This window comes from Corythoichthys intestinalis, chromosome 18 (genome assembly GCF_030265065.1).
Source record: "Corythoichthys intestinalis isolate RoL2023-P3 chromosome 18, ASM3026506v1, whole genome shotgun sequence".
NCBI classification, from domain to species: domain Eukaryota; kingdom Metazoa; phylum Chordata; class Actinopteri; order Syngnathiformes; family Syngnathidae; genus Corythoichthys; species Corythoichthys intestinalis.
The window spans coordinates 41,444,716-41,460,010 of NC_080412.1; the positions used below are offsets into that span (position 1 = coordinate 41,444,716).

At 40.0% G+C, this 15,295-nt stretch overlaps 1 protein-coding gene across 4 annotated transcripts in view; it reads left to right on the forward strand.

Annotated features, from left to right (window-relative positions):
* The window catches only part of gabrg2 (gamma-aminobutyric acid type A receptor subunit gamma2), a 98,941-nt gene extending 86,027 nt beyond the window's left edge, over positions 1–12,914 (forward strand). For 2 of the 4 annotated variants that reach the window (XM_057820653.1, XM_057820656.1), the window contains one exon: positions 1,353–12,914. In XM_057820653.1, the coding sequence (XP_057676636.1) occupies positions 1,353–1,634 (282 nt within the window). In that variant the 3' untranslated portion in view covers positions 1,635–12,914. The remainder of the gene's footprint in view (positions 1–1,352) is intronic. The other 2 variants (XM_057820657.1, XM_057820654.1) reach the window with 1 other exon arrangement.
* The last annotated feature ends 2,381 nt before the right edge of the window (positions 12,915–15,295 follow it).

Below are 15,295 nucleotides of genomic sequence, written 5' to 3' on the forward strand. Positions count from 1 at the left end.
CCGGGTGCACCAATAAGAACCTCGCGTTGATGTGTCAATCACGGTGCCGCCGCCAGACCCAGGTGACGCTACAATATTCTGACAGAATAGCCAATGACGTCATGCATTAAGAGAGACAATAGCTAATTAATATGCTCACTCGCCACCCTGTGGTCTGGGGTGTGAATTGCAACCTGTCAAAATGACGGACGGACTTCAGTTTTTTCCGTCACCGTTTTAAAAAACCGGTCAACGACGGAAAATATTCGGTTAACGCGACCCCTGCCCCAAACACACATCAAAAGTGGTAATGGAATGGCTAAATTAGGCTAGAATGAAGGTTTTCGAATGGCCTTCCCAAAGTCCTGACTTAAACCCCATTGAGAACTTGTGGACAATGCTGAAGAAACAAGTCCATGTCAGAAAGCCATCAAATATAACTGAACTGCACCAATTCTGTCAAGGGGAGTGGTCAAAGATTCAACCAGAAGCTTGCCAGAAGCTTGTGGATGGCTACCAAAAGCGCCTAATTGAAGTGAAAATGGCCAAGGGACATGTTACCAAATATTAGCGCAGCTGTATGTATATTTTTGACCCAGCAGATTTGATCACTTTTTTCTGTTCACCCATAATAAAGTCATAAAAGAACCAAACTTCATGAATGTTTTTTGTGACAAAGAAGTATCTGTTCCAATCACTCTATCAGAGAAAAATCAGAGTTGTAGAAATAACTGGAAACTCAAGAGAGCCATGACATTATGTTCTTCACAAGTGTATGTAAACTTTTGACCACAACTGTATGTAGAGGTACCACTGTACTTTGAGAAGTAGATAGGATAGGGACAGGACAGGAAGGGGATAGGATAATCTTGTTACATCGTAATGCTTTAAAAAGAAGTGGATGCCTATGTATTTCGTGGGAGTTTGACACAAATTTATGTGTCTGATTTCCATTTCATTTGAATTTTTTGTGAAGTATGTTTCCTAGCGTGGTCTTGCCTTAGTCTTCATCCGCTCATCAGCTAAGCGGTGAAAAGACATTGCTAATGTGATAAAAATATTTGCACTGCCTCATTGGGCAGCCCATACAATGTAATTTGCTTTCGGGTCTCCGCGGAGACTGACCCATTGTCACTAGAGTAGACTCAGCCAATTACAACAACAGGGGTAGTTACCGTTGTTTTTGTTTTTTTCTTCACATTAAAAGCTTAATTATTTACATAGAAGGTGCTAATCACATTTTGCTGACTAACGGCACCGTACGAAGTGGCAGCTCAAATGAGTCCTCCCCCCCAACGATCCGTTAGGTCTCACGAGGGCATCGGAAGCGGCGAGCGTGGCCACAAACTAACTTTTGGCTTCCTGTCCAAAAGCAGACGCCCACGGTGGACATCCGTCCGCGCTCGGCCACAGCCATCCAGATGAACAACGCCACGCACATGCAGGAGCGCGACGAGGAATACGGCTACGAGTGTCTGGATGGGAAAGACTGCACAAGCTTCTTCTGCTGCTTCGAGGACTGCCACTCGGGGGCGTGGCGGCACGGCCGCTTGCACATCCGCATCGCCAAAATTGACTCTTACGCACGTATCTTCTTCCCCACCGCTTTCGGTCTCTTCAACCTCGTCTACTGGGTCTCCTATCTGTATCTCTAGGAGCGCGCTACCAGCCTTATCATGCGCTCTTTTTAAGTTGTGTGGGACATTTCGTCAAGAGGGGCGACGCTGCCATTATTTTTTCTTTTCATTTCAGCATTCCCCTTTTTTTTCCCTGATTGGATAGGATTCATTGGTTTAGGTGCGCCAGATGTATGTCGCAAATCCTGTAGCATTACATTTAAGCGACATAAAACGATTGAGAAATGATTGGAAATATTCCTTTCCGTGATCATCTGTTCACTGTGCCAACGCCATTTTTTCGGTTTGTTTTTGCATTTTTTGTGGACAATTGATCATCTATTTCAAGACAAAAAGCAGACTAGCAAGGTTTTCTGGGTTACGAAATGTCTCGAGGTCCATTTTTGGTTTTGTGCGCAAAATTTGACGTACGAGTAGTCTTCATCGAAATGCGTAAATTGAGAAATGAGCTCAAATTCAACATCAAGTCAAGGTACCACGATAGTAGTGTAAAACAAGCATACTGTATGTGAATTTATAGATTAGAGCATTTGATGACATCTAAAATTGGACAATGAATCGATTTTCTAAATTAACAATCCCCTGATTGTTCTAAACAGGAGCGGAACTAATGGGGGTGCTTGAGGTCCAACCACACCCGGGCGTAAAGTCGGCGTGGTTTGGTAAGGGGAGGGCCAAACAGAAAGGTAAGATAATGTGCGGAGCTGTAATATGGTGTTAAAGTGTTAAAATATCTCTGCCAGGTGCTTGGAGAACCTCCGTGAAGTTAGAGACCCCTGAGGTGGGTCTAGTGGAATATTATTTGCAGGCCCCTCAAGACACCTACGTGAAGTTGGCCCCCAATCAGACGCAAATTTATATTAAAATGTCAATCGTTTGTGCTACGTTGGCTTTTGTTTGTGCTGCTATCGTTTTTAAGATACTTAGAATTCTTTCATAGGTCAATCTGAGGTCAACCAGCCCCCCATTTTGATTGAAAATGGTGTCAATTCTTGGTGCTGTACAAAGTTTTGTTTGTGCTGTTATCCTTTTTTGCGATATTGAGATCTTAATTTCAAGTGATGACGTCACGCAGCCTATTTATAGCAAAATGGACCCAAAATGGTGCCATTCGTTTGTCCTGTAAAAATTTCGTTTGTGCTGCTATTGTTTTACATGTACAGGTAGTCCTGGGGTTACGAACGAGTTCTGTTCTTAACCTGGTGACGAAACCCAAATTTCTCCATAAATCGGGATTAACCTTTTAAAAAAAAAAAACTATCCAAAAAGTTACAAAGTATTTTATTATGTCTAATGATGGTGTTAATTAATAATTTGACAATGATAATTATGGAGGTAATTAAGTTTAGAGTTAGAGATTGTGTGAGCGATTAGCTATGAAAATTGTATATACGTTAGCATTTGTAGCATTTAAGCTAGCTGACTTTTGCGAGGCTAAATTTACATTTTGATCAGACGAGATGGACATTTAAACACCAATTAAAGTGGGGCAAATAAATATGTAGTCAACCACCAATTTTGCAAGTTCTCCTACTTGAAAAGATTAGAGAGGCCTGTAATTGTCAACATGGGTGAACCTCAACCATCAGAGACAGAATGTGGGGGAGAAAAAAAAAAACAAAATCACATTGTTAGAGTTTTAAATAATTTATTTCCAAATTGGAGTTGAAAATAAGTATTTGGTCACCAACAAACAAGCAAGATTTCTGGCTGTCAAAGAGGTCAAACTTCTAACGAGGTCTAATGAGGCTCCACTCGTTACCTGTATTAATGGCTCTTGTTTTAACTCATGATCGGTATAAAAGACACCTGTCCACAACCTCAGTCAGTCACACTCCAGATTGCACTATGGCCAAGACCAAAGAGCTGCCAAAGGACATCAGAGACAAAACTGTAGACCTGCACCAGGCTGGGAAGACTGAATCAGCAATAGGTAAAATGCTTGGTGTAAAGAAATCAACTGTGGGAGCAATTATTAGAAAATGGAAGACATACAAGACCACTGATAATCTCCCTCGATCTGGGGCTCCATGCAAGATCGCACCCCATGGCGTCAAAATGATAACAAGAACGGTGAGCAAAAATCCCAGAACCACATGGGGGGACCTAGTGAATGACCCACAGAGAGCTGGGACCACAGTATCAAAGGCTACTATCAGTAACACAGTGCGCTGCCAGGGACCTTAAATCCTGCACTTCCAGACGTGTCCCCCTGCAGAAGCCAGTACACGTCCAGGCCCCTCAGCAGTTCGCTAGAGAGCATTTGGATGATCCAGAAGAGGACTGGGAGAATGTGTTATGGTCAGATAAACCAAAATAGAACTTTTTGGTAGAAACACAGGTTTTCATGTTGGAGGAGGAAGAATACTGAATTGCATCCGAAGAACACCATACCCACTGTGAAGCATGGGGGTGGAAACATCCTGCTTTGGGGCTGTTTTTCTGCAAAGGGACCAGGACGACTGATCTGTGTAAAGGAAAGAATGAATGGGGCCATGTATCGAGAGATTTTGAGTGAAAATCTCCTTCCATCAGCAAGGGCATTGAAGATGAGACCTGGCTGGGTCTTTCAGCCTAGCCAGTCTCCAGATCTCAACCCCATAGAAAATCTGTGGAGGGAGTTGAAAGTCCGTGTTGCCCAACGACACTGCCCCAAAACATCACTGGAGGAGATCTGCATGGAGGAATGGGCCAAAATACCAGCAACAGTGTGTGAAAAGCTTGTGAAGAGTTAAAGAAAACGTTTGGCCTCTGTTATTGTTATTGCAAAACATTGAGATGAACTTTTGGTTTTGACCAAATACTTATTTTCCACCATGATTTGCAAATAAATTCTTTAAAAATCAAACAATGTGATTTTCTGGGTTTTTTTCCACATTTGTTTCACATGGTTGAGGTTTCCCCATGTTGACAATTACAGACCTCTCCAATATTTTCAAATGGGAGAACTTGCACGATTAGTGGTTGACTAAATACTTATTTACTGTATCTTAGTAAAAGAGAATAATTTTGGCTTATTAGAGCCGACAATTTTTAAAGTCTGAGGTTCCCTTTAAGGGCCCTTCAAATAACAGTCCACTAGCACCCGCACCCCCAATTCGGGGGTCCAAATTATGCTCATCGTACCCAGGCCCTGCTCACATTTGTTCCGCCTCTGGTTCTAAACTCCTGTTTAATAATTAGTACTGAGTAAAATTGCAGTGTTGGATGAAGCTCAATGTTCCATAGTTGACACGTTGCCTTCTTTGACAGCAAACTAGTAAAAACAAAATCAAGCATTTTGCTTCAAGATAGGATTACTTAATCATTTGCCAAATTCTTAACACTCACTTATTGTTGTCCTTTGTCTTTTTTTTTTTAATTTTCATGGGATGGGAGAATCTTTGTGAATGTTCCATTTTCCAAACCCGTATTTTACTAAGCAGAATAATGCTGCCCTAAGGCGTTGTGTATAGTCGTCACTTCATTTGACAGGACTGTAGCGCACATTTTGCCACAGCTGCTTCAATAGCGAATAATTCTCAACAACCAATTAATCCATTATGATGTTCATCCTTAATTCATGAGGTTTATTTTGGCTGATGTGGCGGCGCAACTAATCGTCTATCATTTTTTTATGCGTGTAGTCAACAGTGATGGCGTTTATGGACAACTGTACAGATATTGTAAATATTTTCCCATGACACAGTGTGTTTATATTTATGCATGCACTTTTCAAGGTCAGAAAAAAAGACATGCATTTTTTTTTTTTTGTCGGCTACTGCTGGTTATCATTCAGGGTTTAACTGCAGACAATTTAGGGGGAAAGAAAATCACTTTGACATCTGTGGGGAACATCAACTGTTAAAAGCCAGCAAGCATTTCCTTAATGCAGTTTACGTATGCAAGAAAGGACTCAAGGAAAGGTACTCTGACTATGACGCTTGTCCTTCACTGCTTGAGAAAACTGCAGCTTTCACAAGGAAAACCTAATAACTAAACAACATTCCAAAGTGGATGTGAGTGCAAATACAGGACACAAGACACAAAACACATTATTATTAGAGTGAGGAAAATAAGTATTTAAACACCCCCCGATTTTGCAATTTCTCCCAATTAGAAATGATGGGCTGGTTTAAATTTTCATGGTAGGTGCTTGTCCACTGCGAGAGACCATCTAAAAAAAAAACATCCAGAAATTACAGTATGTTTTTTTTTTCTCAACAATTTAATTGCATTATACTGCTTGAAGGAACCTGACCCTTTAGCCAGATTGCCGGAATCACGCCAACCAAACCGCCGGCGACCCGGGCCAGCGAGAGTCAGCAACCCGGCCAAAAGGCCAAACCCCGCGCGTTCACCTTAGTCTTAACCCCTTGTACTAAGGGTGTAACGGTACATGTATTTGTATTGAACCGTTCCGGTACGTGGTCCTCGGTTCGGAACGGAGGCGTACCGAACGAGTTTCTGACCAGAGGTTGCGCTAGACTTTTTCGTTGTCTGTCATTTTGACTGACAGGGTCATAAAAATCCGGTCATAATCTATTTTTACCCGTCACTTAAATTTTTAAAATGATGATAATGACATTGTGGTGACCCTTTGTTTGGCATAATTCACCTTCCGTACTTGTGTGTCCATTTGGCCGAGCGCGTTACCGGCTACTACAGTCCCGTGACAGAGACACTTAAGAGCCGCGCACGGTCCCCTCACTATCCACTCGCTCTCGCTATATGATTGGCCGAAGAGTCGAAATGCTCTCCCGTGAAATGCCTGTTTAAAAATGTTCCCGTTGTTACTTCTTGCGTTCGCTTATAAGTGCCCATTTAAAAAGGAAAAGCGATGGATGATACTACACACAGAGCGTATTATTAACAAATGTTAAAGTTGTATAATCATATAGCGAGAATAAGGAACGTCACTGACAAGCGTAGGCCCCCGCGAGTGGATAGTGAGGGGAATAGGACAGTGCGCCTACAGCTAACAAGACTAATAACATTGCATACCGCTTCAACATATTCAATAGTATTTAGTTTTCATTCATTTTAAATTAATATTCTGTCCGAACAAGCTTAACAGAGAATCCACACCGTGCCATCACACATCAAGCAAATGAATATGTAACTTTTCTCCGCCTTGACAAAAACAAGTGACTGTGGCACCAGTAGATAGGTAGCCTACCATATGTAGCATATGGAACAATGAAATTAACAGTTCACCTGCTGTGGCCTGAACGTAGTCTCATACTTTCCTCCTGGTGCGCATGGACTTGAATTGCGTGCCCGCTTGTGCAGTCCCTGTTTTTTCACCTCTTTTATCAACACCATCGTCGTTTTGGGCTTTTTGAAGAAACTTCGGACACTCAGTTGCCTTGACATTTTTCAGAGTAAGGCCAACGACGTCATGCATCAAGAGAGACAATAGCTAATTAATAAGCTCACTCGCCACCCTGTGGTCTGGGGTGTGAATTGCAACCGGTCAAAATGACGGATGGACTTCAGTTTTTTCCGTCACCGTTTTAAAAAATCGGTCAACGACGGAAAATATTCGGTTAACGCGACCCCTGTTTCTGACGTAGTGTAAGTAGAGGTGGGAATCTTTGGGCACCTAATGATTCAATTACGATTACGATTCAGAGGCTCCGGTTCGATTGTAAATCGATTATTGACCCTCCCGGCTTTTAAAGTGTTGTACATTAGTTCCAAAATTGAGGCATTTCATTTGTAAAATGTTAAAATCTTTGTCATTGGGATTGCTTTTTTTAGCACAGGGCTTATTTTTTCTTCTTTCTTTCAGAAAGAAAGCTGACCAATACACGGGGTCTGAAAGGCAAATTGTTGTTGGATTATCTTTAAATACCCACTACTTTTTGAGCAGAATTCTAGCTTTGTATAGGCTAAGAGTCTGTCTGGACATGTGCTGGTTTAAGCAGGGGAACCTTAGTGTATTACCAACACTAACCTTGGAAATGGTGGTCCCAGCTCCTTGCAGGTCATTGACCGGCTCCTCCTGTGTAGTTCTTGGCTGATTCCTGACATTTCTTTAGATCATTGAGACCCTACGAGATGGATCTTGCATGGAGCCCCAGTCTGAGGAAGACTGACAGTCATATTTAGCTTCAACATTAAAATTTCTGAAGGAATCTGACCTTTTGGCCAGATAGCCGAAATCACACCAGCCAAACCGCCGGACCTGCGCTGGCGCAGCCCCAACGACCCGGGCTGGCAAGACTCTGACAACCGGGCCAAAAGGCCAAACTGCATGTGTTCACCTTAGTCTTAACCCCTTGGACTGACTCCATTTTGAAAGTTGACAATTTATTCAGGTCGACAGCGATCAAACAGCAAATAGGTTCCCGACAGAGACACAATTCTGGATCCAGGGTCAGCAAAACAACGAGCACATTGGAATGTCCCCGAGAAGCGACAATTGTTAGCTAAACGTTCAGTCTTTTTGAAGTCTGTGGTAAGGTGGGCCGGACGAAGGGTGCCCGGGTGTTGTTTAGGATCATTCTTCTGTTGCAGATTTGGGCGGTCAAGTTCGTGCGTCAGCGTTCGTTGCTGGGTCATGGTTACTGAGCCAACTGAGGTGGGAGGTTCGGCCTGCCTTGACATCTGAGAGGCGCCGAGCTATCAAACTTAAGAGTTGTTTTTGTTATCGGGTGTTGTGGTCGTACAGGATGTCCTGCCATTTGTTGTGGACTGTCCTGAAGAGCTGATTGCGGGATTAGGTGTTGCAGACGTGGGCTTGTAGATGTCTTGCCTATCACCTGGTAGTCAGCGTCAATCTTGCTCAGTCAGCTGCGTGACGTACGCGTTGGGCTTCCGTGGTCAGAAGGCGTCATGTATCTCTTATGCCCTATATCAAATATATTCTGCTTGTTTTCCTTAAATTATATAAATGATATTTATTTTATATTGGGTAGGTTAGAGTAATACAAACTGTAAATACGAGAAAAAATACTATTGCCTTCATTTCAAACCAGCCCATCATTTCTAAGTGGGAGAACCTTGCAAAATCGCAGGCTGTTCAAATACTTATTTTCCTCACTGTATTATTATTATTATTATTTTTTTTTTTTTTGAACAGCCTTATTTGAGCATCTCTATTTTAGCGGAAAGTCACGAATGTTCGTTTCCTCCGATCCTTTTGCTTTGAATGGTCTTGTGTAGAGAGGACACAATGAAAGCTTTGTAAATGTCGTGTAACATAAAACGCACTAAAGACACGGGTGGGGGCAAAAAACATTGATCAATACTCTCACCAAAAAAAAAAAAACAAAAAAAAAAGTGTGTGTGTGAATCACATTCCGATGTACATAGAGTAAATTATGGGGAAAAAAATACTTGGGATTCTCTTTAAAAAAAGGATCTATATAAATATATATTTTGTAATTTCAGCTGTTCACATTCAATCAAAATACTGTATATTTGACTTATTTAATGGTCTAGAATAATCCAAGGGTAGGGGGTATTTATTATTTATGGTATTTATTTCATGGAAATAAGTTGTACTTTATGTTTATAGTGTTAAAAAAAGAAATAATGCATTTATATCAAGGGTGCATTTTTATTCGTCAGTATGTTAACGGAGCGTTAGCTTAACTTCTCTTGTGTTCTTTCTATGTTGTGCAAAATGTTCTCACCCAGGTCTGTCCAACTGTATGTGCAAATGTGACCTGACTTCTATGGAGCTTCAGCATACTGTGGCTGGAGAGATAAAAGAAAAAGAATAACAATTTCTGAGAAAATGTGTTTACCGTATTTTTCGAACTATAAATTACAGGGTTTTTAAAAAAAATTTTTAATCATAGTTTGGCCGGGGGCACTATTTATAATCTGGAGTGATTTATGTGTGAAATTAGTTAACACATCATTGTATCATTTCACATGTTACTTTCACACTATTCCGCAAGAGGGCGCTCAAGGCCTGTGTTTCCACATTGGTGGTAACTTATAAAAACAACTGGGAAGGGCTGAACAAAATGGCCCCAAAAATAAAATCATATTCTGCAGATTCCAAGATGCAAGTAGTGAAACAGAATACAAACATTTGATGGTTTGTTCAGCTCAGTTCAGGTTTATTGTCCCTTAAGAAGGAGTAACTTATTTTACAGCAGGTAAACATACAGATAACGTAAACACAACAACAGATAAAGGCAAAACAATTTGTAAAAAATTTGAAATCTGGAAGAAATTTGAACAGGAATTCAATTAGATGTTAGCTTTGTAGGTTTTGAATTTGTTTAAAAAATGGCTTTATTAAGAAATTCCAAAGGGTTCAGTGAATACACCTGTGAAACTCGTGGGGTTCGGTACCTTTTAGCAAGGTTAAGAACTACTGCTCTAAACTAAATTACATATGTATAAACAATCATAGCTCAAACAAAAACTTTCCTAATGTTGGTCTTAACAGGGAGCAGCTGGATTCAACCATGTTAGAGCAGTTATGTCATATACACTGTTACCACAAGCATCCGCCCAAATCAATAAAACGAAATGCAAACACTTTGAAAAACGAACCATTACAACGCCACTCTAAATAAACGAATCCTCAAAGCAGCAAAATTTGATTCGAAGCTTTTTTTCTAATCGAATTACTCGAGTTAATCGATTAATGGTTGCAGCACTAGTAAACATACCGGGCACATTCTCAGTTCATTGTTCACGTGTCATGTAATGTTAGCATACCGTACACTTACTCAGCCTGTTGTATTCTGTTTTTATTTTAAATTGCCTTTCAAGATGACATGTCTGTTCTTGGTGTTGGATTTTGGACTCTGGTGTGACTATGTATATGATTTTTTCCCCCCTCTTCAATAAGCATTTTTTGGCTGGTTCAACTTATAGTCCGGAAAATACGGTATTTTAATTATTATTAGGCATTGGTCAGTCTTACTGCCCATCAATGGTCAGTTCCAGTTTTTATAAACCCCTTTAGGACCACAGAGAATGGATAACTTGTACAGGTAGACCCCGGGTTACGACGGACCTGACTTACACGATTTCGACTTTACAACGCCTGAGTCTCATCGTTTTTTGTTTTGTTTTTTTTTAAATGTTGACTTTTGTTTTGTGATGCATGCTTGCAGACAACGAGAACCAAAAGTGGTATTTACCATGTGACAAAATTGATTTTGCCATGTGGAATTTTTTTTTTTGCCATGTGGCAAAATCCATTTTGCCACATGGCAAAAAAAATGCCACATGAAAAAAATCAATTTTGCCATGTGGCAAAAAAATGCCACACGGCAAAGGAAAAATGCCACATGGCAAAATCAATTTTGCCACATGGCAAAGGAAAAATGCCACGTGGCAAAATCCATTTTGCCTCATGGCAAAGAAAATGCCACATGGAAAAATCAATTTTTCCACGTGGCAAAAAAAAAAAATGCCACATGGTAAAATCCATGTTGCCACATGGCAAAGAAAATGTCACATGACAAAACCTATTTTGCCACATGGCAAAAAAAATGCCACACGGCAAAATCAATTTTGCCACTTGGCAAAAAAATGCCACATGGCAAAATCAATTTTGCCACTTGGCAAAAAAATGCCACATGGCAAAATCAATTTTGCCACTTGGCAAAAAAATGCCACATGGCAAAATCCATTTTGCCACATGGCAAAGAAAATGCCACATGACAAAACCTATTTTGCCACATCGCAAAAAAAAAAAAAAATGCCACATGGCAAAGGAAAAATGCCAAATGGCAAAATCCATTTTGCCACATGGCAGAGAAAATGCCACATTGAAAAATCAATTTTGCCACATGGCAAAAAATTGCCACTTGTCAAAGGAAAAATCAATTTTGCCACATGACAAAAAAATTGGCACAAGGCAAAATCTATTTTGCCACATGGCAAAGAAAATGCCACATGACAAAATCAATTTTGCCACATGGCAAAAAATAATGCCACATGGCAAAAAAAAAAATGGCACATGGCAAATACCACTTTTGGTTCTCGGCACTGCTTTGGCGCAGGAAGCGTTGAACAGGAAACAATCGCATGTACAGACGCGCGCTGCCCACCTCACACACACAGAGATTATCCGAGTGACAGAATTGACAGCCTGCGCGCACATTTATTGCTGTATCAGCAGCTACTTGTTAACGCAAATTTGAATTGCTGTTTTTGGAGTCAGATTTAATTTCATTTTATTTTGTGTTGATGTCATGAGCAGCTGAATAAAGTCAGCAAAGCACACAGACGTCTGACATCGTCATTTTCGGAGGTTAGCTAACTGTCTAGTTAGGACGTCTCGGCAAGGACAGTGCAATGACGTATAATATTTTTGGATATATATTTTTTAATTTAGAGGGTGTTTTGAGGTATTTAAAGGGTTAATCCCGATTTACGCGGAAATCCGAGTTACATCCCCAGCACAGGAACAGAAGTCATTCGTAAACCGGGGACTACCTGCACTTTAATTAAAGAAATTGTCATTAAAATTTTATTGAGATAAGAATTTGTTCTTGATAAAACGCTTATTTACCTATTCCAGAATAAAACAGTCTAAATGCCACCATCCACGTTTCCCTAACTAGTCCTGTTATGTTCCTAAATTTCCACATTAGTTGTCTTATCAAGCCACTACAGTGTTGTCTTTGATTGATTCGACTGTACTTCATCAGTTTCAGTTCATGTATGTACTTGCAATGTTACAGACTTAAATACCCAACTGACAAACTGCAACAGTTACGTAAACTAGATATAATTTTTACCTGTACAAGTGTCGAAATGAAAAGAATGACATGACCGTGCACTGCAACTATTCTATTCGTATTTTCAGGCTGCAAACATATCATTATTCATCCTGAATCTGAAACCTACAATGGTATGGCTTTTGAAATAAAAAGAAAAAAAAGAAGAAAAAAAAGGATATTGTATTGCATATTCTACATGACGTAGTTATAGCTTATTCCTCAAATGTAAAGACGTGGGGATTGCAATGAAGTGTGTGCATGTTGAGTGTTTAGTTTCACTTCATGAAATAGGAGCAACTCAATTTGTTTTTGTATTTTTACTGTATTTACTTTGTGATTCTTATTTTAGGAGCCAGAAATACAGCACACAATATATTTTCTACTGCTATCTATGTTGGGGGAAAAAAATAACTATAAAAACAAAAGCATTATACAAGGTTTCACACAGCAAGTTAGATCCAATTCTCCTGCTTACATTTGTTGTTTGGTATCCATGTAATTCTTGAGTTATGTGTACAAAAAGGGGGCACGGTGTCTGCATAGCATCCAAACGTACTTTTCATAAGGGAATTGCACATAGCTGTGAAATTTTACAATAAAATTGGTGCATTTATCACTGTGTGTTGAAGTCATTTCAACTGAGATATTTCAGTCGCCTGATAGTGTACAAATTTGATTGATAGGTCAAGGGCATAAGCGGATTTTCAGGGGGCCCCCTGGTGGCCGTAATGTGTCATTGCATGTTGACTTGCAATGACTTTGACTTTCCTATAGACCAGGGGGTCATGAATTAAAAATCCTCTGGGTCCGAAATTAAAAAATTACAACAATCTCGGGTCCGGAAATATTTTTAATGCTTCTTTTTTTTTTTACAGAAAATACAAATGTATCTTTACGTGGCCGTGCTGATAATTACAACATTCAAAAATGTAAATAAAATATAAAAAATAAATTTATAGTAAGTAATAAATAATATTTAATAATAATTAATTAGGAATAAATAATAACGCGATCATATTGAGTCCCTAATTCCGCTATTTTTTGAGAACGGATGGCAGAGTTCATAGGGAAACTTTGCGAAAAAGCTACGTGCTTCGTCTCATAGTGCCTTTTCAAATTGCTGCTTTTTACAAGCGCTACCGTTGTTCGGCCATTCCTTACTATGCGGCGCAACGTCTACACAACGCTCAGCGCGCTTGCGCAAGCATCCGAACGCATGCGCACATCGGTCAGAAGCGGCGAGTACTCACTATTTTTGTTTTTATTTAGTTTTTTAGAACCTTTTCATTGCCTCAAAAATACTTTTTGCATGTATTACCCTCTCATACTTTTAACCATTGTGTTTTTATGTGTTAGCTTTGAAGCAGTTGACCACATTAGTCACGTAGCGTATTTAAACCGTCCTTATTTGGTATAACCGCCTTTAAGTATTTTCTTAAGGCATTTTTAGTGCGTTCTGCCTGTATGCATCCAAAAAAACAAGTTTAGCGCGCACAGTAGTACTCTGAGTGTCAAATTCAAGTAATGTAGCACGTTTCGCCGATGTAGCAGATTTTGGAAGAACACCGTCTCTGAACAGATGAGGCATGTGCTGCCGCCAGGTAAAATGAACAAAAATGTGTTGGTCTACTCTAGTGACGGGAAAAGTCATTCACCTGAGGAAACGAATCAATTCCGGTTCGTTCAGTAAAAAGATTCGTTCAACGAATCGTTCGCCCTCCTCATCCCCCCCACCCACAACCGCCCAAATGAATCGTTCGGTCAGTGAACGGGAAGTGACGTTGCCAAACGAATCACCAAAAGACCGCTTAGCATATATAACTGAACAGGAAGGCTTGGTCCCTCCCCCTCTTGCACAGTACACATGCTTTTCATTGGCCGCTCTCTTCGTAGATTCAGAAGTGAGTGACAGACTGTGTTTTTCTTTCTTTTTTTTTTCACTGCCTCGTCTCTGCAGTCCAGCCGCTGCAGCAATGAGAATTTCCGCGTCTATCATATTTCTATGGGACCAAAGCCATGGCTTGTGCTTGCTTCACTTTGATATAGGAAACGGTTAAACATTTCCCCCTTTTTTTTTAACCACAAACTTTTTCAATCACGCTAAATTGCGTGTATGCTCCCTTCCGTATTCGTAGCTTAAACATGTGTTTACGTGAGCTGGCTGCTCATGAAAGCCACTTGATATACCACCAAATCATTTTGGCTGAAGAACAAATAAATGTGGAATTTAAATAAACTGTCTTCGGCTATTTTTTTCGGTTGAGTGAGATTTATTGCACACAAATAAGAAAATATAAAAAATATTAATAAATAATCAATTTATAATGTATATTAATAATATATTAAATCAGCGTTATAAATAAAATTTATTATTATTATTTGGCTTCTCTGACACGAAAATAAATAAATAAAACAACACTCGAAAAAATATTACCTAAAAATCGTGTTGAAATGTCATCTTTGCACTGGTATTAATATATAAATAATCCCATCAACTCCACGCAGTCATCCCCTCCCGATCTCAGATCGTCAAATGCTGACGAAAAAAGAATTGTTTGCTCTTTCCAATGTAACCATTCCACTCTCATTGGTATGTTAAGAAAATGGAGACATACATGTATATATATACACATCCTACGTCCCCGCGTTTAATTTTTGGACGCTTTAGTCGCACAGGATGGACTGATGGACTCAACGTTAATTAATTTGCGCCCCAACCCGACAAGCTGTGACACGGGGGAAAAAAAAAAAAACTCGGAAAAATATGTCATGAAACTACCGTTTCATAGCAAATCAGTATTATGGTGATCATACTAAATAGTCATTTTCCATGGGCACAGATTAGATAAATTTGGCTGCCATGAAGTCCCGCTAGAGTCTCTTGACAGCTTTCTCGCCCGCCCCCGCGACGTCTCCATAGCTCAGCCTTATCGCCTTGTAGCTACTGGCGAAAGTTTTAACGTACTGTAAAGTGGATACAATGTCGTCATATGT